Source organism: Apodemus sylvaticus, chromosome 12 (genome assembly GCF_947179515.1).
Source record: "Apodemus sylvaticus chromosome 12, mApoSyl1.1, whole genome shotgun sequence".
NCBI lineage: Eukaryota > Metazoa > Chordata > Mammalia > Rodentia > Muridae > Apodemus > Apodemus sylvaticus.
The window spans coordinates 72,621,346-72,648,599 of record NC_067483.1 but is presented as its reverse complement, the minus strand read 5'-3'; the positions used below and the strand labels follow the sequence as shown (position 1 = coordinate 72,648,599).

Here is a 27,254-nt window from a genome sequence, read left to right as displayed (position 1 = left end):
GTCACCAGAACAAAACTAGATTCCAATGGATCAATACAAGCTGGATACTTTTGGTCAGACAGGGGAAGAAACAGGGAGAATGCTTCAACTTTTAGGCACAAAAAGGGGGGCTTTTTGAACAGGACCCCAATAGGCCAAAAATTGTTAAGGGAGACCTCATGAAGCCAAAACTTTCTGTACTGTAAAGGACATAATCATCTGAGTGAAGAGGCTGGTTACGAACGGGGGAAAGAGTGTTTTCTAGAGTATCTAGCATATATAATGAACTACAAAACCCTAAAAAACAAGAAAACAAACAACCCAATTTTAAAAACAGGTCATGGTGCTAATCAAAAGTTTTTTTTTTTTTTTAAAGAAAAATACAAATAGCTGAGAGGTATTTTTCAAAGTGTTTGACATCTTTAGTCACTGGGGAAATGCAAATTAAACTTTTTTTTTTTTTGAGATTACATCTTATCCAGTCACAATGGTTAAGATCCAAGGAACCCAATGTTCGCTGGTGCAAACTGATTCAACCACTGTGAGGGTTTCCCAAAACCTAGAACTAGATCTACCCACGGCCCAGCCGTACCACTCTTGGGTTCATACCCAAAGTATCCTAATGTTTCCTAATGTAGAGTGATTTGTTCGTCCATGTCCATTGCTGCTTCACAATAGGCTAAGAGATAAAAGCAGCATAGATGTCAGCTGATGAAGGGATAATGGAAATGTGGTGTGTTTATACAGTGGGATATTACTCAACAGTTAAAACCGTTTGTTTTGTTGTCATTATTTTAATAATGACACTTGTCATTAATAATGTACTTCTTGTCCACTTTGAATGTTCAGTCTGAAACTCCTCGATTTTAACAGTCTGTGACTCTAGCTTGATAATCCCTGTGTGATTAAAGTACCCAGTACATTTCTTCCCAGGGTATGAATGAGCATACCAGTGCGACTGAGAGACTTGGTGTTCCAGGAAAACTGACTCACTCATGGCTATGTCTTGAATTAGATCTTAATATCTCTTTCATATTTCTCTGCTTGCAAAATGGCGTTGATCACTTTGGATAAAATTAAACTGCATTTACAAATAATTTTATCACAACAGTAAAAAAAAAAGCTGGAAAGACAGAGACAGAATGATCCCTGGGCTATATCTTATTTCACTCATATTCAAAATATGACCAACCTGGCCTTGTGAGTGAACCACAGGTCCTGGTGGAGACCCTGTCTCAAAACAAAGTGAACAGCTTCTGGAGAGTGACATCTGAGGCTGATCTCTAACCTCCAAGTGCATAGGCACATAGGGACACCCACACAAACATGAACACACATTCATGCACACACACACATGCGTGCACATGCAGGCACAAGCATATTTTTATTTACCAGGTTTCATGGATACAATTGGATTTATATATTTTGTTAATAAATATCTCAAATAAGAATTAAAAGAAAAAAGAGTTAATTCTGCTGTTGTTAGAAGAAAGGTAAATCAGTGCCTCTGCTTGATAGGAAAAACAACCTAAAATAAACAAATAAATAGGAAAAGGAAAAGAAAAAACGAGATTATGAAACTTGTGGGCAAATGTATAGAACTGGAAATAATCATTCCAAGTGAGGTAACTCAGAGTCAGAAAAACAGATGTCACGTGTTCTCTCTTGTGCATGCTAGCAGATTTCTTAGTTTGAGGCCAGCCTGGTCTACAGAGTGAGTTCCAGGACAGCCAGGGCTACACAGAGAAACCCTGTCTCAAAAAACAAAACAAAACAAAACAAAAAAGTGCATGCTAATTTTCAGGCTTTTGATACGTGTATTCAAACTGGAATACAGAGACTGGGAAACTAGTAAGGGGCTTGGGACCCCTGTAGGGAGCAGAGATAGGGTGAGGTGGTATATAGGGGAGTGGGGCCTTATAGAGCTAGAAGGATTGGGTGGGGAGAAATATGGGGGTGGGGTAAAGGAGGGGGCATGGGGAGGGACAACTAACATGAAAGACATTTGAAAAGTCAGGTGGAAGCCATAATATAGAAGCTTCCTGAAATATATTCCTACACGGAGTTGGAAAGATGGCTCAGTGGCTAAGAGCACTTACTGCTTGTGGTGGTTGGAAAGAGCACGGCCCCCATAGACTCCTAGGTTTGAATGTTTGATTCCAGTTGCTGAACTACTTGAGAAGGTTAGGAGGTGTGGCCTCCTTAGAGGAGGCGATCCCTGGGAACAGGTCTTCAGATCCCTATTTCAGCCACACCTTCAGTGTACCTTTTTATTATGTGAGGTGCTATAAGCTCTGTGGGTCAGGGTGTGGTTGTCTTTTGGGTTATTATATAACCTACCACATTTTTCCATTATAAATATGTATAGAATTGAAACATCGATTTCCAAATAAAGTGTGGCTCTGCCTGAGTCCCCATCTCCCTCAACTTCTCTGCCTCAGTAAATGGATGAATTCATTCATGTTGGACTTTGGTTCCCTCATACCAATTCAGCACTGCCCACATTTTCCCCTTCACCAATGCATTCTACTACTCTGCCCTCCTGCAGGTCCCTGCCTGGCCCTGGCCATGACTGACATCTTGAGTCCCCTCTTCTGTTTACTCTTCTCCCAAGCCTTCTCAAATAAGTCTTTCTACAGCACAGCATCTAATCAGGATCCCTGTCTCACCGGGCACAGTTTCCTCCACCACTTCACCCTTTTGCATAATCTTTATTTTCTTACCGTGGTTGATGACCAAACTACTTCACGTCGCTTCTTTCCTTATCAGATTGGCAGTTCTACAAAGATATCACTTCTTTATTGTGCCTGTGTAGCGCTTAGTAGGTACTTAATTCGTGTTTGTCACTCTCCACATTTGGACTTTCCCCCTAAGCTTTCTGCTTTCATTTTCCCTTTGTTCTGACATTCTTGTTTTCTTTTTGTAACACCAAGATAAACCAGCACCCTAGGCTCTCCTGGGGGTTGGGGTGTTCCAGATGTCTTGGTGGTCTCCTTAATGGTTTCTACCCTCCCGTCCAGTCACACTGTGCTAAATCTTTAGGAAAAGGAAATGTTTCTACTAATTGCATCCTCGGAAATAGGGGGATTCACTCTGGAAGGACAGCATTGGCCCTGGCTATCCAAAAAAGAGAACCTGTCTCACCATGCACAGTTTCCTTCCACCACTTCCCCTACCAAAAAGGAAGCCTTTTTGCATCAAAGGTTAGCATCATTCAGCCTAATGATGTAAGAAGTGGATTCTCACTCAGGAGGTGCAGAGTTTTTCTTAGAATAATTCGGTACAAATTACTTTCTCCTTTCCTTTCACTAGGACTGGAGGTAAGAGAGTCTAGGGATCTGTATTCTAGGGAGGAAGATCAAAGTTTAAAGCTCCCCTGTTTGCTGAAAATGGAAAGGACCTTTGAGGTGAGCGGGTTGTGAATGTGGGTGGGAACAGTCAGAGGGGAAGTGACAGAGGATTCCCTAGGGCAAACAGGTCCTTGGTTCTTTTCCTCCTGACTTCAGTTCACTGAGTGTAGCATACAGGAAAACTTTCTTTATTCTCAGGTCTTGTATCTTGGCACAGAGCCCTTCCTCACCTTCAGCATAGACAGCTCTCATCTGCAGGGCTTCTGTGTCTGTTCAACTCGCTAGATCGGGGTGGAGGGAGCTCAGCTGACTACTCTGTCAGGACAGCTTGCTCAGACAGCAAGTTTGTTGCTCCCCCACCAGCACCCCCCTTTCCTATAGGCGCCACATGCCACAATTTATACACAGGCATGATTTGGCTGATTGTTGCGGCCCAGGCCTGGAATAATTTTAATTAACGGGAAAATGGTCCTCAATACACCGATTAGACCTCTTCAGGTACAACAAGATAAAAGCCTGATAATTTGGATGGAGTACTCTTCTTAAACGTCTACTGTAGGCAGGGCAGCCAATGGGAAAGCCAGGCTGACTCCCACCTGATCCAGTGAGTAATTAAGAGAGCGCTTTTCCTTCTCCACCTCTCCCCCTTCGCCTCCCTGCTCCCCAACTGAAGCTTAACAGGTTGGTGGTGTAATTTGGGGACTTTCAGGGGTGTCACACTGGAAGCTTGAGCAAGAGCCAAGGCACCTTCTACTCCCAGACACTGACCAGCTGGGGTTGAAACGCTGGCAAGAGAGGAAGGAGGGCGCTGGAGTGAAGTTTGAGAGGGTCTCCAGCCATGAGCAAACTGGCCACACAGAAGGCTGGCGAAGGCACTGTGTCTCGCCTGCTTAATGTGGTGGAAAGTGAGCTTCAGGCAGGGAGGGAGAAGGGAGATCCTACAGAGAAGCAACTTCAGATCATCCTCGAGGATGCTCCCCTCTGGCAGAGATTCAAGGAAGTCACGAATGAGATGATCGTGACCAAGAACGGCAGGTGAGTGTGACTGCGGCTCACTTGTGCTGACAGAGAAGGTAAGACACCAACCACACCTTTAGTAGTGAAGAGGCCGCCACTCCTCGTGCAGAGGCAGCAGGCTCTGAACATCTTGAAGACAGTCTCAGCTGGCTGTCACTCAGCCAACTTACTTTCTTTGAGATCATCAGAGCAGTGGAAGATGAAGGCCACTTGTCTTACGCGTGTATTATATAGGGAATTATTTGGTGGGGGAGCATGCCCCCTGCACTGAGGAAGTGGACTCGACTGTCAGAAACTAGTATTAATTTTTGACTGACTGTGTCCCCTGGAGCAGACCTGTGCTCGGTCCTGTTCACATAATGTGAAAGTTGATTTTATTTGGAGACCCGAGAGTTTGTTCTGAAGCACAGCAAACCTGTCAGATGATTTCGACTAGTTGAAGTTTGGGTTTGAAAGGGCCACATTCCCTATCTCTGCCTGCTTCCTTGTGCATGTTGAGGGAGAGGGTTGAGTTTCGATTGTGTGTTCCCCATGGTTATGAGTGTGGGAAAGCTGGCATAGCAACAGGGAATGAAGCCCTAATGTCTCAGAAAAGAGAAGTTTTCTTCTTCTGTTCTCCCTGCAAAGAGTGGGGACTGCAGATACCGCTCCCTGCTGGTATTTCTCAGATTCTTTGAAGCTTAGCCTGTTCAGGGGCTTTTGAGGGAACATTAAAAGCTTGCACTTAGCATGCAAATATTTTGGAAGAGACTCTCACTGCTTGCATACTCATCTTTGAATATCCATAGACTCAAAAGTGCCTGAAGGACATTTTCAGTAGTGTTGGTTGAGCCGGGACTCTTATTCTGACACCTTGAGAGAGGTTTTGCTTATAGACAAAAGTTGAAACCAGCTGAACCTCAGGCTGGCTTTTGTCCTTGAGAAAAAGCCTTCAATTCCTGGTGTCTTAGCTTTCTAATTCTGAATAAAACACAACACCGAGAGTGACCTATCCCATGTACAGCTGGGAGCCTTATGAACCTGAGAGCCATTGCAGGACAGTAAACTGTGTTGTGAGTCAAAGTTAGAAGGTAAATGCGTACATTTTATAAACTGCAATTACGGTAGCAAAGATATCAACCTGTATAAAAGTAACATTTTTTTCCTTTCCAAACAGACCCCCCCCATATGTGTACTATACATTTTATTGTTTAGAACATTTGAAAATGTAATTTTACATGTTTCTTTTCTTGATATAAGATATTTTTAATTTCCAAGGACTACCCGGCATTCGCAAGTGGTTTGGTCCCTGTCAAAGATGAGCGCAGATGCACTTGTGACTCTCAGCTGGTTGTGTGGGAAGCACCCTGCGTGTGCTGGGCTACTGGGTCACCACGCCGGTAGCTACATCCCATTATTTGGCCATCAAAGTGGCACTGTATGACACTAAATAAGTACCACCAATAGCTGAAACAATGACCCAAGTATTTTAATAAAGGCAATAGGCTTCTCAGAGGCATTACAAAATCCAAACTGATAGTAAATTAGAGCAGAATGTACCTTTGCCACTTGAAAAGAGTGTTTCTTAACCTTTAAAAAAAAAACCTCAGCAAAATTTCTTTTGGTATTGAAAGTTTAAAGTTACTTGTGTGTAACGTCATTCCTATTAATTATGTGAATGTGTGTGTGTGTGCGCGTGCGCGCACAAACAGTGTACTTGTGGCTAAAGTAGTTCTTTGCTGTGAATGAAATCTTTTTCTTAAACTATCTTACCTCTGGTGAGCTTTTGGGGTTAAGATTTCCGCAGTGCACTTTAGGAGAGGAGGGGCTGTGAGGGTATTGACAGGGCGTGCACAGGCCCTGCGTGCACTCTCCTTGGGTTTTCAGATGAAGACTTACTTTGTTTCCTTACCACAGATCACAGTTTTTTCCAGCTCTATCTTCTCCTCCCTCCTCTCATTCTTCCCTCCCCCACCACCATCTCTCCCCCATGTCTCCTTCCCCATTCTCCTCCGGCGTGTCTACTCCAGGTTTCTGCCTTCCACGCAGGGCCATCTCCCCAGCAGGTGGATCAGCAGTCCTTCTCCAGGGGAAGCTGCTTTACCACCTGGCCCAGAGCACTACCAACTTGTCGAGTTCCCAGAACCTCCGTTTAGATCAGTGAGCTAAGCCCTGAACACTTGAGGCCGAATGAGAACCTTTTCTCCTCTTTCTGCCTTGCTCCCACTGCAAATTAAACAAAACAAAACAACAATAACAACAACAACACCCACACTCTTAGCCATTCAGGTCCGATAAGCTTTCAGATGCAGTAGTCACTACAGCACTGCTGCCCGCCTGTGCTTGCTTTCACCTCCATCCTTAGGAATTTGTTAGGTGGCAGAAAAGAATTCAATCCTGAGTAAATCTCTTGTAGCTCTTTCCTTCCCCCTCCCTCCCTCTTCCATCCCTCCTTTCCCTCTCCCCTCTTTTTTTACTTTCCTCCCTCCCTCCCTCCCTCCCTCCATCCCTCCCTCCCTCCCTCCATCCCTCCCTCCCTCCCTCCTTCTCTCCCTTTCTCTTTCTTCCTTTATTTCTTTGCAGTACTGGGGATTGCTTACACACATCCCAGCCTTCTCTTGACGGGCCTCACTAAATTTTCCAGGCAGGCCTTGAACTTCCTTAGAACCCCAGGTTGGTCTTGAGGCATTTCTCTTGCTTCAGCCTCCCAAGCAGCTGAGACCGCAGCCTGTGAGCTCAGGTCCAATGCAGTTGTTTTCTTTATCTCTAAACATTTTCATCTGAGAGGCGAGTGCTGTACTTCATGTATATATTATGCAGTTATTTGCCTTGTACAGATTTTAAGAATTGGAAGGGTTTTCTCACATGTCTGGTACCTACTGACCATCATGAATGGGGCAGGGAGTGGAGAGCTGAGATCTGTTGCTAAGTAGGGGGTGCTGGGATGGCCAGCTCCGGCTGGCAGAGTCCAGTGAGGGCAGCACCAAGGAGGAAGAAGCAAGGGGTGCACCTAGGGCAGGCTCATCTCCGTGTCTGAGCAGCCTGGGAACTCCTTTCTCTACTTTTTACAATTACAAATTATATCATAGCCATCTGCATGATCTGCTTCTAGCCCGATGCTACCTCTCTCTTTTCCTCTGATTTATATGGAATTGACAGCTGCAGCCGAGCTCACGCCTGCTTACTCTCCTGTATTGACATTCATGTGCCATGTGTTTCATAATCATACAACATACATGCACATGAACATACACATGTGTACACATGCATGTGCATGTACATTGTATGATTATGAAACACATGGCACATGGTACACACACACCTCAATACCGACAGCTCTAGTGAACATCTGATGACAGTTACTGTTTGGCGAGCAGAGTGAGGAAGGTGTTTTTGATCAAGGCCTCCTGAATGTGCCTTGGACTCCACCTCTCTTCTCCCCTCCTTACAAAGCCTGCCTCATCTCCTCCCCTCATTGAAGCCCTCTCTCCTCCTAGGCTCTTTCAGCAAGGTTATCTCCCAAGATTCTGTTGGTGAAATAAAAACCGGATAGCTAGCTTCACAGTGAAACCAAAGCCAGGTTTGCAGGTAAAACTCAACTCCCATCACCCATCAGTTATGGTGTCTAGGGACACGTTGCTCAGTTTGTCACATTTCCTCTTTCTTCTCTCTCTACAACCCTCTTTTTTTTTCCCCTTTGAAGAGACTCTCTTTCAAGGATGAATTAAGTGCTGACGGCTTGCGAGTTAGAGGCTGATTCACCATAGACTTTTAAACTCCTCAAAGACTCTCGACCCTCTCTGCTTAGTCAAGCTTTGGGGGAAAGTGGAAGGAAAAAGATCACTTTGGATAAAAGTGGATTTCATCCCTGATAGCAAAGCCTTGCCCTGAGTGATGGTCACGGGTGTGGAGATGATGTGTCAAAGGTCATTGTGGGTCAAGACAAAGAAGGGGACAGGGAGATGAGACGGAAGGAGGTTAGCTCGGCTAAGAGGGAGGCCTTGTCCAGTTCTAAGACCCTTGGCAAGCTGGCATATTTACTCAGTCCTCATTGCCCTAAGAGCAATTAAAATTACGTGTTATCGCCGGGCGGTGGTGGTGCATGCCTGTAATCCCAGCACTCTGGGAGGTAGAGGCAGGCAGATTTCTGAGGCCAGCCTGGTCTACAGAGTGAGTTCCAGTGACAGCCAGGGCTACACAGAGAAACCCTGTCTCAAAACCAAAATTAAAAAAAAAAACCCAAAAATCAAAACAAAAAAACCCAAAATTACATATTATCATTTGGTTCATTCACAGATCCATCTCAAAACTCAGACTAATTATAAAGTTCATGGCAAATGGAACACTAACGGTTATAAAACAGTTGATCATTTGATCATTTTTCATATAGGACCTCCTTCCACACTTCTTGATATTAGTTAAAAGCATTACTGTGTGATGTGGTTCATATAACATACTACTCATCCACATAAGGCACACAGTTCAGTGGGCTTAGCACATTCACAGAATTGAGACTCCCTCTCCACAATTAGGACATTTTCATTATCTTCCCCACCAAAGAACCTCATATCTTTTAGCCATTACCAACCTACTAGTCTACTTTCTGCCTCTGTAGATTTAGCTATTCTGGTCATGTGATTCTTTGTGAAAATGTTGACACTTAGCCCAGGATTTTCAAGGTTCACGTATACAGTTCATGCACACAGCAGTACTGCAGATCTTTTGTGACCAAATAAAACCCTATCAAATGGATGTAATGTATTTTGCATCTACTTATCATTCAGTGGATCTGTTTTTGTAAAACATACCTATAGTCATGTGTTTCCATCTTTCCTGCATACATACAAACCAGGAGTGGAATTCCAGATTAACTTGTAACCCCATGTTTAGTCAAACAGACCATTTTCCAAAGTGACTGTACCATTTGAAACCCTCCACAGTGCTGTGAGAAGATCTCCTGTCTTCTCCATCCTCAGCAACATTTTCTGTGTCTTGCTATTCAACTGTGGCTATCCTTGAAGGCACGAAGTGGCATCTTACTTGTATGCTTTCAGGATGGCTAGCGATATTGAGTATCTACTTGTGCAGTCGTGATTTCTTTACAATATCAAGTTTATCTCTGACTTTAGAAAGAAGGAGGAAATACCATTATGGGTTTCTTCTTCACACAATAGAGCTTCGAGGCCAAGAGCAGGCTTCTATATGAAAATACCCAGTGGGGTGTTCCTTCTTTTTGCCCCTGCAGGTAGATACAGCTTTTTCTTTCAGTCTCTTGGCTGCTAGATTTATTAGAACCTTTGCACCTTTGTACTAAAATAGGGGCATAGAAACATTTCCTTGTGGAGAAGGAAGACTTAAATGAGGTGTAAGTTACTCTAACCCCTGTGCATATGGTGACTATTATCATTGGAAGTGATCTTGCATCAAATTATCTTGTTAATGGTAAGTGAGAAATATACAAAGACTCCCTGTGTTTGATGCCATACTGTCATCCTGATGTCACATTGACGTCTTGAGCAGCTGCATCATTCTGTCCTGTGAGTGTGGGGAATAGATATTCCTCATATTATCTGTGTCTATCTGTCTATCTGTCTATCTATCTATCTATCTATCTATCTATCTATCTATCTATCTATCATCTATCTGTAAGAGAGGGTCTTATTATGTAGCTTTGGCTGGCCTGGAACTCACTATGTAGACCAGGTTGGTCTTGAACTCATAGAGATTCACTTGCCTCTGTCTCCCAAATGTGACTCTTCCCTTTACTTTGCCACTGCCACTAACTACACTCTATTTGTGTGTGTGTGTGTGTGTGTGTGTGTGTGTGTGTTTATAATGTAAAACAAAGTAGAACAAAACAAAAACAAACCCCAAATTTATCGCTTTAGGAGAAGCTTGGGACAAGAAGACAGAGACCATTTGCAACCATACCTCCCATTAATAAGAAACCTTCCCAGCTGTTAGAACAAATTTTTGGTCTCTATGTCATTTATCTAACAGCCCCGTTTATCTTTCTTTGCAAGTGACACTTTTGTAATCCGTAACTCCTCTTGTCTACACTGGGCCAATACTATTAAAATAATTGAAAACATTAAAACCCACAGAGAAGAGGAATAGTTAAACCTGATATCAAGAGAAATCAGTGGAGAAACCCCTTTCTACTGCTTCTCTGAAGGAAAAAGGCCAAAGAAATGTCACATCCTCAGCCTTCCTGGTGACCTGAGAAGGAAGTCATCACAAGGAGAGGCGTGAAGTGGGACTCTCTTCTCAGCCAGGAATGTGGGAGGACAGTGCATTATCTGGTGCATTTTCTCCCCTACACATTTTATTTGATGCATGTAGTTAGTCTCATTTATTGATGCTCATGTCACAGCGGGACAGTTTTATAATGTTGCAGGAACTCAGTGAGCTGACTCTTGGGAAGTGTTCATTACGACACCCAGTGAATGCACCAAGCACTAGCAATCTGCCCTTAGACTCACGGCCTCTATCTGGCCAGTCCTGCTGCCGTTCTAGAACCTCACCTTGGGTCACTTTGGACATTATAAGCACATGCGTTATCAACCCTGACCCTGGCTGGCAGGAACCATCTCTCCCTGCTTTTCCTTCTGGAAACAGAAAGTCTAGGGAGAGCTGGGGATTGAGTGATGGCTTATGTGGTTTCTCTTTGTGGCTGCTCAATAGGCAATAGGATCAGAAGTGAAATATTTAGTAGAGGTGAACATTGGCACTGTGTAGAGGGCAGAAGAAGGATCAGTGAATCCATATTTACATCACCCCTCCCGTTCAGCCTGCGCATGGGTATAGGGAGACTCTGGGAAATCTGCAGGAAAGGAACTCTAACCGTCCAGCTGGAATCCCTGCTTCCCCTGGCTTTACCCTACTGCCACCCATTCATCACCTTTACTCACAACCAGGGTTCTGTGTGAGTCTGGAGAGAGCAGGTCTGTAGCATTAGGACGCAAGGTGTCTGACGCTGTCTGAGAATGTGGCATCTGAGGACATACTTGTCTGTATGTCCTTCTGTATGAAATCACCAGACTGATGGTCTGCAGATTTTAACACTCAGAACAGTACTTTAGAGTCAAACCTCAATGTCAACCATGCTCCTAACAGGAGGCTCTGGTAAAACAGTGCTCCGGGCTGCTGTCTATGTAGTCTCCCTCGCAGAGCATTTCATGGAAGGTCTCCTCAGAGGTGAGAGGCCTCTGGGGCCAGGAGGGGAAGGTGTCCTCTAAGATCCCTTTGTGGCTGTTTCTGACTTCTTTCAGACGGATGTTCCCTGTCCTGAAGATTAGTGTCACAGGCCTGGACCCCAATGCCATGTACTCCCTCCTGCTGGACTTCATCCCAACCGATAGTCACCGCTGGAAATACGTCAATGGCGAATGGGTGCCCGCAGGCAAGCCCGAGGTCTCTAGCCACAGCTGTGTCTACATTCACCCCGACTCCCCCAACTTTGGGGCTCACTGGATGAAAGCTCCTATCTCCTTCAGCAAAGTGAAGTTGACCAACAAGCTCAATGGAGGTGGGCAGGTACGCGCGGCCTCCCCACACACCCATCGAGAAATATCAAGGGTGCATTTAGGCAATTAGAGAGGTCCTCACCAGCCTCTCTGCCCACAGAGTCCAAATGTAAACAGGAATAAACAGCTCTTAATTGGTGCTTCAGTTTTTAATGGACTTCCCGATGTTAAGAGAACGAGAGTGCACTAGTTTACTTAATCACTGGGCTCTTTTCTGTTTTGTCTTGTGTGGTGCTTTTTACCCAGCCCAGGGAGGGAGATGTTTGTGGGTACCAGGGTTTTGTTTTTCTCTCCCCCCCTCCTTTTTTTTGGTGTAAGTGGTATGTTGGCAACAGACAAATACCTTAATAAAAAGCTGCTCCTAAATGAAATAATTACTTCTTCTGCTTGGGCATTATGATAATTATCAATAGAATATTGAATCAGCTTTGCGATTCTTCTTTTTTTTTTCCAGAAAAAAAAATAATCCAAACAAACCTTAAATAAGAAAGGTTTTATTTAAAATCTCCAATTAGAGTAAACACGATGTGAAGCCTTTCTCCCCTCCATTTCTGCGGCAGGTTGCAAATCCAGCTCCCTGGGTTAGGCAGTCACTTACTTTATAAAATGCAGACTATTGATGGGAGATGGGACTTGGAGCAGAACTGGCTGCTCCTCTCTCCGGCCCTCATATTTGGCTGGTGTGTGCCGAGCCTGTTCTAAGTCTGTGCTAAGTGGCGGGGACCGTGGGAGTTCATAGTTTAGGAGGCAGAAGTAATGTCATCCTGGGCTTTGTGCTAGCCAGAATGTTCTTTATTAAAATGGAAATTTGAAGGTTAGTTGTCCTTGCCCCGGTACATCTCACTGCCTGAGGCTTTCAATAGCCTCTCATTTAAATCGCAAAGGGTACATTTTGGCTAACCCTCTGGTGTCAGAACTCCTTAGCCTGTAGGGACTGTTAACATTTCGAGTAACTGGGATTCTTCACATATGAACAAATATATATTTGAATGGATCGAAATATACATGGTTGTGCTGAACATAGAGGAATCAAGAAAATGGAAGCTGGAACTGGAGAGATGGCTCAGCAGTTAAGAGCACTGACTGCTCTTCCGAAGGTCCTGAGTTCAAATCCCAGCAACCACATGGTGGCTTACAACCATCTGTAATGAGATCTGATGTCCTCTTTTGGGGTATCTGAAGATAGTTACAGTGTATAGATGGATATATTACATATAATAAATAAGTAAATCTTTTAAAAAGTTAAGAAAAAAAGTAGCAACAACAAAAGAAAGAAAAAGAAAAGGAAAAGAAAGAAAGAAAGAAAGAAAGAAAGAAAGAAAGAAAGAAAGAAAGAAAGAAAGATAATGGATATGGAAAACTTAAGAACAGATTTTTCTGGGCTGTCTGCTTCTGACTCCAGTGTGAGCATTAGTGCAGTGCTTGCTGGGAGGATCTGAAAAACATCTCTCCCTTCATCTGACATAGGAATTCATGTGTGTGTCTCTAGTCTGGGTGGGGTGCTGAGCTTGGGGGGAGCCCAAGGTGTCAACTGTGACACAGAGTTGCTTTGACACAGGGCTTAGCTTTGCTTTTTAAAACCTTTTTTTTTTTTTAAATTTCTCCCATTTAACAGATCATGCTGAATTCTCTGCATAAATACGAACCTCAGGTTCACATAGTGCGAGTTGGAGGCGCCCATCGAATGGTCATGAACTGCTCATTCCCGGAAACTCAGTTCATCGCTGTGACTGCCTACCAGAATGAGGAGGTAAATGAGCATTTGTGTCTGTGCCTGTGAACACAAGTGTGTGTGTGTGTGTCTATACGTGTGCACACATCCCCCCTGCCCTCCCCCATGTATGATGTGTATGACTGTTATGCAGAAGAGCTTGTCAGAATTGGTGGGAAATCTTTTTATTGCAAGCAAGACTGAATAGAATTTAGAGTCTTGAGGACTCAGACACTCAAATCAGTGGTATGGCTGAACAGTGAAGTGTGAGGTGTGTGTAGAGGCTCCTATGCCTGTCTGTCTGCCAAAGGCCCATAGGTTCGTCAGCTTTCTGTCACTACTACCAGTATAGAAGACAATACAGAGAAAGGCTTACCTTGCCTTACTGTTTTGGAAGCTCCAGTACAGGTCTAAGGGCCCCCTTTACTGTTATGGGGGGCAGGACCTCCCAAATTCTTTCCAAGGGCATGTCTCAGTGATCTGAAGTCCTCTGACTAAGCAAGTCCCATCTCCTCAACATTCCACCAGCTCCCAGGGGCGCCAAGCCTTCACACATGGGCCTTTGGGACACCTTCAAGATCTAGACTATAGCAGCCCACAAAAAGTAGCCTCTCCTGGAGCCGATAAGACTCAGTTGTATCGTGGTATAAAACTGCCGCATCATAGCGGAAAACCGGAGTCTTTGTTGTGATGACCTGAGGAGTGGGGATAGGCAGGGTGGCGGGCAGCTTCTCCTCTGTTCTGGAGACTGTGGGGTCCACACATGTGTCCCCCTGCGGTTTTTAAGAGGCTATCTGTTCTGCTTGCCAGTTTTCTCTCTCTGAGCACAGCCATGTCTTTTCTTTCTTAGTAACTCAAACATTGACTGAGTTTTTAGAATTCCAAGCCTGGCCTCTCGATGAACCGCTCTGAGTCCATCCGGGTCTCCAGGGGGCTGTTAGTCCTGAGAATCACCAGGAACAACTGGGCAGCACTGGATTCTTCTTGATTAAGTTTAAACATGAAAGATAACATAGGTTTATTTAAAAAACACGCAACGATGGATAGCGCAGTGTGTGCAAGGTAAAAATAAGAAGCAAAGGGCAAAACGCACTAATTTTTTTTCTTTCTGCTTTTGGAAGCGCACTCTTTATGGAAGCTATAATGGCCATTGTTAAAGTGCCCCCTCCTCATTTCCTCATTTGCTATGATATGTATGGAGATTTCTTCATAGAGATTTCATGTAGAGATTTCTTCACATAAATTGAGTCATCTTGTAAACATTAGCTTGGAAGTTTCTTTCTTTCCTTTTTTCCTTCCTTCCTTCCTTCCTTCCTTCCTTCCTTCCTTCCTTCCTTCCTTCCTTCCTTCCTTCCTTCCTTCCTTCCTTCCTTCCTTCCTTCCTTCCTTCCTTCCTTCCTTCCTTCCTTCCTTCCACAACTCTATGGTCTATAGTGGATCTCTTTCTATGAAATTACAGTCAGGCATATCTCTTTTTTTCTTATAATAATTCCAGATCTATGACATTTCATGCCAATCGCCTCCTGCTCCCTGCAGAACTTAAATTGTTTCATTTTTCTGTTATATATTACTCTGCAGTGAGTACACTAGGTAATCTATCATCATTTGCTCGGGTAGTGAACACCTAGAGAAGGATTGCTCCACATGAGGAATGTGGAAGATTTTAATAATTATGCCAAGTCTGTCCCCCCAAAGGGCATCTCATTGACAGCCCTCACATAAAAATGGCCCTTTTCTCCTTGGCAATCTGATAGGTTAAAAACCCAATAACTTCTGGCTGCTTTAACTCGGCCCCTTGGGGGATGATCTCTAGAATCTGCAGTGTTTTGTTTCCCAGGAGGCCCTGCTGCTCATCGGGTAGGGAACTGGCATCTTGGTTTTTGTAGGTGAAATGGTGTTGCAGACCTAGCTCAGGGCAAGAGCACACAGAGTACGGAGCTGCTGTTTTATAAAATAGCCCAGGCTCTTGGCAGAAGCCTGGCTGTGGGCCAGCAGGAACAGGAGCTCCCACAATACCCCCAACCACTGCTGCTGTCCTTCAAGGTAACACCCGCAGCCTTTTCTCCATTTCTCTCTGGGTGGAGTCAGAGTCAGTATGGCTTTTGCGACTGTGGGAAGTGTCCCTGTTCGTCTGCCCTCCTCTCTGTGGCTTGGCTCTCAGCCACTGGCTCCTGTCATTCCTGAGTTGGGGGATACTCAGAGACTTTTCTTGGCCACAGGTGCTAGACAGTTCTCTCTGAACCACCTGCCTGGCAATGGTGACCCTTTTAGCAAACAGCCCCCAGTCTGACTTAGCCACTCCTTGAATTTGAGCATCCCCTGGAGATGAAGGTAAGGCATGTAAAACCTATGTGCAGAGCCTCCATAGGCCCACAGGTTTCCCTGGTTGTTGAGCGGGTATGGGGCTCCCGGGGCTTCAGGCTCCTTCACTTCCGGCTCCCTAATGTCCACCCAACCTCTCCAGGCTTAACCTAAGAGAAACACCAGGGCAGGTTCCCGCCCCCCTTTTCTAGAAAGAGCTGGACGTTTATACTTTTTTTCCCCCACAGAGCAAGTCATAGGTTCTTGCAGACATCAATATTTTGTCCAGTATTTCTTCAAAAATATTTGCTGGATATCAGCACATGCTGGCTCTTATCACAGATGCTAGAAACACTGCAACGAGCACAACAGGTGCGGATGGACCTCATTCTCATGGCACTTATGTACCAGTGGGTGGGAGATGAGCACAGATACTCCCCCTGCTTCCAGCTCCTCCTCCAGCTCTGCTTCTGTCTCTGGCTGTCTTTCAGAATGTCTCTGTGTCTCTGTCTTGATCATTAAGACAGATGGAGCTGATGAGAGAAAACACAGACTTGGAACTGTAAAGTTTTGCATTTTCCCTTTTCTTTATAAGAGTTTAATATTTTCCTCTCATTATAAAAGCTATGTAGTAACAGACAGATGCATGTAATGGTATGTCACAGCATTCTGTCCTGTTCACCAACTGAATGGATTTCGATGAGGTACAGGGATGGTGGATGGGAACGGATGATGTGATTTTGCATTTACATGGCCTGGTGGGTAAGTGGTTACAGGACAACAAGGGACTTGATGCTGAACTGAACAGTGTAAACAAGATGGGAAGTACTGAGATGTGCTGCCCACTGACAGGGAAGGGAATCCTTATGGCAGGGCTCAGGGATTCTTGGATGGGAATGAAAGCAAGGAATGGAAAAGGGGGAGCAGTCTGCTAGCACTGAGGGGCTCTCCCGATTCTGACGCTGCGCCCACCTTGTTCACCTGCTTGCTTTGCACGTGGCTCACCATTTTCACACCGCCGTGCACCAGTCAGTGCAGGGGTGAACAACGAGAAATGGGGAGGGAGTTGTGACTTCACAGCCCTTCCCAGGGGATACAAGGGCTCTGTATCGCAAGGTCTCACTAATGCTTCTTGTCTTTGCAAGATAACAGCTCTCAAAATCAAGTACAACCCTTTCGCCAAGGCCTTCTTGGATGCCAAGGAAAGGTGAGTGAGATTTCAGTCAAATCTCGCCAGCTGAATTCTGCAGATGCAAGGCTTCTTGAGCAGAACTGGCGCTTGCCTTGTCTTCGATGGAAATACGCTGCAATGTCAGGTTACCAAGGAACAAACTAAACAAAATTCAAACCAAGTCACAGGTGTTGTTCCTACAGCAGGTCCTAGAGGTTCAGGAGAGCAGTATTTTATCATCTTTGTTTTACCGTGGATTATTGAACACAACCACCTTAAAATGTGATTTAGATTTTAAATAATTTACTCCACACTTTCCCCAACTTTTAAGAATATGTATGATACTTTATTTTATTTTATCTTCAAGACAAGGTTTCTCTGTGTAGCTCTGGCTGTCCTGGAACTCACTCTGTTAACCAGGCTGGCCTCAAATTCACAGAGATCCTCCTGCCTCTGCCTCCTGAGAGCTGGGATTAAAGGCATGCACTCCACCAGCCTTATTTTATTTTTCTGAGGTATGATCTCAGGTAGACCAGGTTGGCCTTGAACTCTCTGTGTATCTGAGGATGAACTTCTGATGCTCTATTTCCCAAGTGCTGGCTTACAAGCATGCACCTCCATGCTCTGTGGATGTGGGACTGGGACTGCAGCTTGAACGTAGTGCACGCTACACAGGCTTTCTGCCAGCTCGGCTATGATCTCCACCCCAGGAGTGCGGTTCTAACGATCTCCCCCTTTTGCTTCAGATGGGATCTCTTATGACCTCATAGTGCCCACTCTGCTGCCTCTGTCCCTGGAGTAGCAGCATTACAGGCATATACCACCAATCTGGCTTTCCATTTTGTTGTTGTTGTTGTTTAGAAAAAAGTTATCCTTAGTGCAAGAAAAGGGAAAAAATGGGAAGCTCCTATTTTTCAACTGTGAGGAGAAAAGTTAGAGACTTTTGGGGGCATGACTGGCGATCTACCATTTTGGGTGAATGTCTCACTAACTCCCCACATTTCCTCTCCATGGAAGGATAAAATGACATAGAGCAGTGCCCCAGTCCATTTTCTACCGACAGTTCCTGACATACAGCCAGAGTCTCTTTTGGATTGTTCTGATTTTACTGACCATGCTTCGATTGTTTTCACTTTTTTTTTTTTTTTTGAGACAGAATCTCACTGTGTTACCAAAGCTCATCACAAACCCCTAGACTTAACAATCCCTCCTAGTTATCCTTCGTAGCAGCTGGAAGTTCTGTAAGACTAGACCAGTCTTTTTTTTTTTTTTTTTTTTTTTAAGATTTATTTATTATATGTAAGTACACTGCAGCTGTCTTCAGTCACACCAGAAGAGGGCGCCATATCTCATTACAGATGGCTGTGAGTCACCATGTGGTTGCTGGGATTTGAACTCAGGCACTTCGTTAGAACAGTCAGTGTTCTTAACTGCTGAGCCATCCCTCCAACCCTTATTATTATTATTTTTTTAAGATTTATTTATTACATATACATCATTCTGCCTGCATGAATACCTGCAGGCCAGAAGAGGGCACCAGATGTCATTATTCATGGTTGTGAGCCACCATGTGGCTGCTGGGAATTGAACTCAGAACCTCTGGAAGAGTAAGTAGGCAGTACTCTTAACCTCTGAGCCATCTCTCCAGTCTTCACTTACTATTTTTTAGTATCTAATCTCTCCTTTTCCTTTTAAAGGTCATCCTTTTAAAGGATGGGCATTTTAAATGCTATGCCACAGGAGTTTGTTCTGTTCAATATTTGAGAACATTTTGATGCAGTAGAGGACATATTTGGATAATCTTTTCAGATAACAGAAGTCTTGAAGAACAAGTTGATCCAGGATGTGACAAAATCTAGATCAAAATAGATAGTAGCAATGTCATGTTGGAAAGAGTTCAGAAACCTTCTGGGCAGTGGTGGCGTATGCCTTCAGTTCCAGCACTAGGGAGGCAGAGGCAAGTGGATCTCTGTGAGTTCGAGGCCAGCCTGGTCTACAGAGTGAGTTCCAGGACATCCAGAAGAAGAAAGAAGGAAGAAAGAAGGGAAGGAAGGAAGGGAGAAGAAATGTGCAGTGTTTCCCATAAAGGGGCGTCGGTGGATCTACTGTATTGTATACGGAATTGTCTCAGAGCCTTGTGCAGAGCCTAGCTGCTATTATTACTGCCTGAATCTTGTCAGGCACCTAAAAGAATCACGAAACCAATCAAGTCAAAGTAAAAAGCAATGGCTGCAGGGGGAAGGTGGGTTGCCATGGTTATGGAGACACACCAGTGCTTCTGGGAAGGTGAACTCAGGGAGAGCAGTAGCTTTGACTCTTACTTCAGGAAGTTTATCACCCCCTGCAGACAGGCTTATGTGCTTTATGCTGGACTGGAGCCAACGCTGTGACTTTTGTTACTCTTTCAGAAACCACCTCAAGGACATTCCAGAGGCCGTGTCTGAGAGCCAGCATGTGACCTACTCTCACTGTGAGTGGAGTGGACAGGATGTGGGACACCTGGGGTCACATGGGAGTCGTCTCTTGCTCCTTTTACTGTCCTGACTGTGTAAGGCCTAGTGAGATCTGTCCCTCCATAGCTTATCTCTCCCACTCTGAGGCAAGTTTATGCCCTATCCAGAGTTCTCAGGGAGAGGCTCAAGTGCGTAGGCTGAAGAGGCCCAAGCAGACCTTAGTTAGGTGGGAGCCTTGCTTGGAGGCCACACCTGCTATGCTCTCTAGGTCTCTGTAAGAAAGCGCTGTAACAGGCGCCCAGTTACAGTGAGGTGCTCAGCAGGCTGCGGTCTCCAGGGTTAGGACTGAGCTGAGCTGACTGGAGGGCAGGGAGAGCATGGCCATCACACCTGGGATTCTGAGGTAGCATTGACATTCCTGGTGGTACCGCTTTATCCACACCCAGCACAGCAGAGGCCTCGTGGCAGAGGCAGGCTTCTGAAGCGACCATGTTAACCCTAGGGCAGACCTGGGAGGAAAGTTGACCTTCTGACACACTCTTTTTTTTTTTTAGTTGAAAATAGATTTTTCTCTCATCCAATACAATCTGACCACATTTTCCCCTTTCTCCACCCCTCCAAGGCCCCCCTTTTCTTTCTCTTTCCCCTAGATCCACCACCTCTCCATTTCCCTTCAGAAGGGAGCAGGCCTTTAAGAGACAATAACTAAATACAACAAAACAAGATTCAGTAAGACAAGACAAAAGCGTTCATATTGAGGCTGCAAAAGCCAACCTAATAGGAGGAAAAGAGTCCCAAGAGCAGGCACAAGGGTCAGAGACTTCCACTGTTAGGAGTCCCACAAAAACACTAAGCTAACAGTCATATACATTTGCAGAGGACCTGGTGCAGACCCATGCAGGCCCATGCTTGCTGCTTTATTCTCTGTGAGCCTATATGAGCCCTGCTTAGTTGATTTAGGCATTTACTAGGCCAAACCAAACCAGAGTGTTCCACTCCCAACCCCGAGACCACTGAGTTTGCCCTGTAATGTCTACACCTGGGGATGTTAGCTGAGAATATTACGGCTCCTGAATATTCAGCAGCCTGAGTTTTTCTGGCTGATGCAGTCTTTCATTCAGATACTAGAGGATTGCTGAGAATGAATGACCCCCTAATGTCATGTGACAGCCACACCCTGTCCAGGCCCCAAACTGCAAGGCATCTTCTGTGCAGCTGTGTCTGTAGAGTCTGGCAGAGAAGCCACCAGGAAAGCCTTTTAAAGGGACTTCAGCCAAATGATTTCTTGCTTAGGTTAGGATCTGTGTGGATCACCCCTTCTCAATATTCACAAGCTGTAATATTCTCAGCAAATGGTCTTGGGGTTGGGAGGGGGGCGCTCTGATTGGCTTTGCCTAGGAGACACCTGAGTCCTGATTCTCTTAATCAATGTAGAGAAGTTTTCAATCTTCTTTGAAATGTCTATAATTTTAATCTAAGAAACAGACTGAGAAAAAGAGAGGAAAAGCACACAGATTCCACACGTGCGGGAGCGTGAGGGCCAGAGAGAAAATCTGAGACCCGAAGAAAGAGCTGCGTGGTTGAAGGTTACACAGTATGTTAGGTCACAGAGAGCACCTCAAAGCTTCTGTGGGCGGGGCAGGGGAGGGAGATGATGACACTTTGGGGAAGGCTGAAGAGAGTAAGCAGTTCCATTCTGGAGGTCAGGCCGCACCGCTGTCACCGCTTCTGAGGAATCTGTGATGTCCTGTGAAAGCCTTTTGGGCAGCTCTAGATAAGACCAGTCACAGGGAGCCCATGGGAAGTGTGCACACTACTGCTGCTCAACTTACACATCTAGATCTCCCCGCAAGGATGGTTTTTAGAGCTCTTCTTATGGGGAAGGTCCCTGAATAGCTACCTCAGAACATAATAAAAATGTACATTTGGGGGTAGGCTATTTTGAGTTCCTTTACCATGTAGAACTAATGAAGACCACAAGGGGGATCAGGAACAGTTAAACCCACCTGTGTGGCATGAGCTTAACGCATGCTTTGTTTACGTCTACGAGATTTCAAGCAGAAGATCTTCAGCCACTACTGAAGAGCAGCCGGGGTCCTGTCTAGTGTCTAGTGTCCATTTCTCATTTCAACTCAGAAGGCTTCTTGTTTCAGTGCTGACACTACTACATCTGTTTTGCTTAGAAACCCACTCAAAGTGGGGTCCCCTGGCCAGAATCTTCATCAACCATATCTATGATGTATTCTGCAGGCTTCCAAAAAATTTCAGTAAAAAGTTTGTTGTGCAGAGTTAGCTCCTTTTCATTTTCTGTGCTCTCAGAATCCTGTTTGTAGATTCCTGCCAGAAGGCATCATTTTCCCACTGGGTAGAAAAGAAAGGGAACTTTACTCCTCGGTGTAACCACATTAAACAGCCCTAGTATGTATCTGCAGTCAGTGAGTCACACACACATCTAACATTTCCTTAAACAATGTTTACTTTAATTAAGCCAGAATGACGTCTGCCGCCTGATTTTGGTGTGGAAATCTCTGTTTCCTTCTTGTCTATTTTAGTGGGAGGCTGGATCTTTTCTAATCCGGACGGCGTGTGCACAGCAGGAAACACCAGTTACCAGTATGCTGCGCCTTTGCCTCTGCCTGCCCCCCACACACACCATGGCTGTGAGCACTACGCTGGCCTCCGGGGACACCGGCAGGCTCCCTACCCGGCTGCCTACATGCATAGAAACCATTCTCCCTCAGGTGTGTGGGTCTACTAATTAAACCCTTGGGCATGGTGGTGGTGGGTACACAGCTGGTCAGAAGTACCTGAAGATGGAGTTCTTTTCATCTGTAGTACACACACACACACACACACACACCAGCTGGTAAAAAGAAGTACCTGAAGATGGAGTTCTTTTCATCTGTAGTACACACACACACACACACACACACACAATGTATGTATATATTTGATAGTAGAGTTAGTCTTAGTTTTTTTTTTAATTGATCCCAGGGCCTATGCATAGTAGGAGAGTTTTATATAAGCGGGCTGCAGTCCCAGCCCGGTCCACGATCTCTAGTGTGTATGAAAGGCTTTGACTCAGGGTCAGTGTGCTGGCAATTTTAGGTTGATGTCTGACGCTAAGTCAAGTCGTGGGGTCTGAGACACTCATCCTGTTGCCTCTCAGGGCTCTGCCTTACCACTGTGTTCAAGGACTCTGGGCCCAGTGTAGGAGATTTGGTGGGAACCCCTCTGAAGCACTGTAGCCCCTGCTGTTCATGCCTTTGATTGAGCTGGAGTCATGCAAACTCAACTTCTATAATTTTTCAACCTAATTTTTTAAAGTCGGTATTGTTAATTTTCTTCATTGACTGGAGTCTTGTCTACCTTCTGCATGCTCAGAGCCCTCAGCATGTTAGATTTGTTTAAAAACAAAACAAAACAAAACAAAACAAGGGGATGAAAGCAAAGGTTACTCTTTAATTTTGATTATTCATGCACCAAATAGTTACTGAGGACCACTTATGTGCCAGATTCTGTTTAGGCACATGATGGTCAAATACCTCACCAATATGGAGATTCCTGTTCTAAACATGCGTGAGCAACACTAAATACCACAAAAGAGTAAAGTGCATGACATGGGGAACGCCTCTTTCCTCCCAGAGCATTGTGTTTGTCACGCAGGCAGACATGGTGTGGAGAGGTAGCTGAGAGTGCTACATCTGGATTCACAGGCCTCAGGGAGTGACAGTGACCTCAAAGCCTGATCCCTAGTGATACACTTCTTCCAACAAGCCGCACTTCCTCCAACAAGAACATAGCTCCTAATAGTACTACTACTTATGGGCCTATGGGGGCCATTTTTATTTGGACCGCCACAGATATACAGTAATACACACACACACACACACACACACACACACACACACACACACAGAGAGAGAGAGAGAGAGAGAGAGAGAGAGAGAGAGAGAGATTTTATTATTATGTTCAGACAAATCAGCATTCATTTAAAATATGAAATAGAATCTCGCTGGGCAGTGGTGGTCCATGCCTTTAATCCCAGCACTTGGAAGGCAGAAGCAGGCATATCTATGAGTTCAAGGCCAGCCTGGTCTACAGAGCAAGTTCCAAGACAGCCAGGGCTACGTCTCAAAAAAAAAAAAAATTCTCTTAGTAAAATTTCAGAACATAATATATTGTTATTATTTTGAGATAGTGTTTCACCATGCCAAGGCTGGCCTTGAACTTCTGATCCTCCTGCCTCCATCTTCAAGTTCTGGGACTACAGTAGTGTACCTACATGTCTAGTTTCCACAGTACCGGGGGATCAAATCTTGGTTTTACTCACGCTATGTGAGCGCTCTGCCGACTGAGCTCCCCCTCAGCCCACCACACCACAGTCATTTCAGTGCGCATGCGTGTGCTAGATTTCTGGACTGACTCTTCTGTGCACCGGCCTACTTTCCTCGTCTCCCCTCCCCTGGTACTGCTATCCAGCCTCTGCTTCTCCGTATCCCATGTTTCTGTAGTCTACACGCAAACGAGGCCGTGCAGGGCCCAGTTCCTGTGAAAAGACGCTTCTCTTGAAAAAGATCAAATCTCTGGGATCTCTAATGAGAATAGAGGTCAGGACCTGAGAAATATCCTTTGGGCTTTGGCATCCCTTGGGCTATGTTTGAGGGATGCTGTTATGGTCCGTTTTTGAAGGGTAGTGAACACGATGAAGGGGTCAGGCAGGTGTGCATTGCACAAGGCAAAGTGGCCTCCCTCCCCCAGCCTTGTGGAAAGTTATAAACTTTGGGAAAGTTATGAACTGTGAGTAGCACCTGGGTTGTAGCTAGCTAGCATTTAATAAAGACAACCTTCCTATTGTCTGTGTACACCAGAAGTGCCAACAAACTGTTGTGCCTGTGGCATAAGCTGCAGTTATATTCTGCTTTGAGATAAAGCCACGGTCCACTGTCTTTACACGTTCTGCCAACTGAACTGTTGTTCTCTCCCCAAAGTGAACTTGATAGAAAGCTCTAGCAACAATCTGCAAGTTTTCTCGGGACCTGACAGCTGGACCTCCTTATCCTCCACACCCCACACCAGCATCCTGTCTGTTCCCCACACCAATGGGCCAATCAACCCAGGGCCCAGGTAAGAGCTACGCCAGGAATGCACTCACGGGGGACTTGGGAGACTGCACGGCTTCCAGGATGCATCCCTTTAAGTGACTGTTGTGACACTGAGCTAATGGGAAGCGAAGGTGACAACGGGTGGCTCTTTTGCTGCTGGAGAAAGGGGGGTGGGCAAGTCCCTGTTCAGTGATAAGCTCTTACTTTTGTGGCCACAGCATTTATGGGTTAGGACAGTGATGTCATTGGTCCATCTCTCCAGGCTCTGGACCAGGGAGCAGAGTTGAGAGGTGGCGAGGCTCTGGGATGTAAGCCTGGTAGAAACACCATGTATGGAGGAGCACTGTGGGCTTGGCACTGCATGCAGCAGTCTCTGTGGCATGCGGAATTGTTTCTTCATGTTTTTGAGGATGTAGAAGGAGGGACTCAGAGAAAGGACCAAGGTCACAGAGCTAATGGGGGCAGAAGGGTCACAGCCAAGGCTTCTGGAGGCAGTGTCCTGCTGGTCTGTCACACATTCCCTGCCTTGGCCAGAGAGGAACCAAGTCACAGCTCATACAGTCCAAGTCCCTTGCAGTCACAGTTTTAGCTATCTTAGACAGTTGGGAGGGAGTCTCAGAGAGATGAAATGCTCTTTGAGTAACTTATTATGAGCAGGGTCAAGACAAAAATCTTGCCCGTTTTTTTTCTCTTTATTATATCTATATATTTCATGGGGTCGCTTGGATTTCTTCAGAAATAGAGACATAGTCATTGCCAGAAATCCTCTTGGGAATATCACTGGCAGCCCCTCTCCACAATGAACAGCGTTTCATTGCTGAAGTGTCATCACCGATTCCCCTCTCTCCGTTTCTGCAGCCCCTATCCGTGCCTGTGGACCATCAGCAATGGAGGTGGGGGCCCCGTGGCCTCGGGCTCAGAGGTGCACGCCAGCACCTCAGGAACGTTTCTCCTGGGGAACTCTGCCGTCACTTCACCTTCGTCTCTGCTCCCTACCCAAGCAACCACTTCAGCTGGGGTGGAGGTCTTGGGTGAGCCTTCACTGACCAGCATTGCTGTGTCCACCTGGACAGCCGTGGCCTCGCATCCCCTCCCAGGCTGGGGTGGACCGGGTGGACCGGGGCGCCATTCCCCCTCTCCACTGGATAGTTAGGCGGGATCCTTGGAGCCGCTGCCAGCAGAGAACGGTCTGTGTGTATGTGCACGGTGACCTCCTTGCTGACTCCAGGGAGTTGAGCAGCAGGGTCTCTTCACCCAGAGGCCTGGAGGGGTGGGGTGCACGGGGATGCCCAAGGCCTCCCGAAAGTCTGGGTGATGCTGACGCTACTACTTGTGTCTCCCACCATTTCCTGTGGTTCTCCTGCTCTCTCTGAGTTCACTCATCTTCACCATGCTTAGGTTCTAACATCATCTTTGTCTAAGTACCCTCCTTGTGCCCTGCCCCTTACTCTCAAGCGGTTCTGGGAAGCCTCGCTCCCTTTTTTTTTCTGGAGTCGGTGCATGGTGTTGAGGAGAGCTCAAATTCTGCCCGTTGAGGCTGCTGCTTCTTCGCTTTGCGCAGCCTTGGAAAGAAGGTGTGGCCCTAAGACCCGAGCTGGCTTCTGCGTTGAGACCTTGAGAAGCCGAGAGCCCCGGAAAGTTAGTAAGCTAGTGCTAAAGCCAGTCCTCGTGCTGTTCTCAGAAGTGTTCGGAATTCAGGGACGGCAGTTGAGCTCTCACTGGCTTATAACCAGTGGCTCCTGTTGTCTGCAGAATGAAGTTCGACGACCCCATATTTTAAAGACAGCCTCTACCATTCAGCGTTCCTCTGCGCTTCTGGCTTTCATTCCGGGTAACCTTTTAGCATCCTCCACTCAAGGCAGACAGCTTTCCTTGCTCTGAGTACTTGCTTCCTGCGCTGGAAGCGTCCTCTCTCCCATCCCACCTGGGTGAATTGTACCAGCTTGGCCAGGACTGGTTGAAAGGCCACTCCGCTGTCAATCACCTGAGGTGATGCTTGTTTGACTATCTCTGTCCCCTGCTTTCCCGCCATTTTTACCTCAGGCATAGAGTGCACCTCATTCTGCCTTATATTTCTGCAAGTGTATCTGTCTCCCTCATAGACTGTAAGCCTCTTGAGGGTGAGAGCTAGCCCTCCTCATCGTGCCCATCGCCCCTGGTACTGTGCCTTGACTACCGTAGGTGCCCAATAAACATTTGCTGAGTTGAGTTGGCGTGACGAGTGTGTTTGCCAAAAGGACTGCGTGGAGCTGATTGGGAGGGAGAAATCTGTCACTAGCCTGTGATACAGCCTGAGCAGTTATGTACAAACATAACTCCTTGTGTTTCCTGTGCTGGGATCCCCTGGGACACATATAGGAATATAGATCCCCAGGTACACCCCATATCTGTGGGAATAGACTCTCTGGGCTGAGATTCAGGAATCTGTATTCCAAAACCCTGGGAAGTAGTTAAAGAACCAAGCAGGAGACCATTTATTTCAAACAGAGAAGGAGAATGGGGAATATTCAGGTCCCTAGTTCATGAATTTCAACTTCTACCTCAACCGAGGTCATCGCTACAGTCAGTGAGCACAGCTATGATGTCACTCCTCTCTCCTGCTCTTACCCACTGCTGGCTGTGCTCATCACTGTAGGAGTGCGCCATCAGACCTGAGTGTTTC

The 27,254-nt window shown here is 45.8% G+C and overlaps 1 protein-coding gene across 3 annotated transcripts; it reads left to right on the top strand.

Moving 5' to 3' along the window:
* The first annotated feature begins 3,202 nt into the window (after positions 1-3,202).
* Tbx19 (T-box transcription factor 19) lies at positions 3,203-26,800 on the top strand. Of its 3 annotated transcripts, none has more exons than XM_052200825.1 (8): positions 3,203-3,386; positions 11,597-11,861; positions 13,467-13,601; positions 17,009-17,070; positions 19,443-19,504; positions 22,040-22,228; positions 24,479-24,614; positions 25,451-26,800. In XM_052200825.1, exons 2-8 carry the CDS (start codon positions 11,601-11,603, stop codon positions 25,743-25,745), a joined length of 1,140 nt encoding a protein of 379 aa, XP_052056785.1. In that variant the 5' UTR covers positions 3,203-3,386; positions 11,597-11,600; the 3' UTR covers positions 25,746-26,800. The 3 variants fall into 3 exon arrangements, with proteins under 3 accessions (XP_052056785.1, XP_052056784.1, XP_052056786.1); XM_052200824.1 differs by lacking the exon at positions 3,203-3,386 and adding an exon at positions 3,427-4,364; XM_052200826.1 differs by lacking the exon at positions 3,203-3,386 and adding an exon at positions 3,428-3,933.
* Positions 26,801-27,254: the final 454 nt, after the last annotated feature.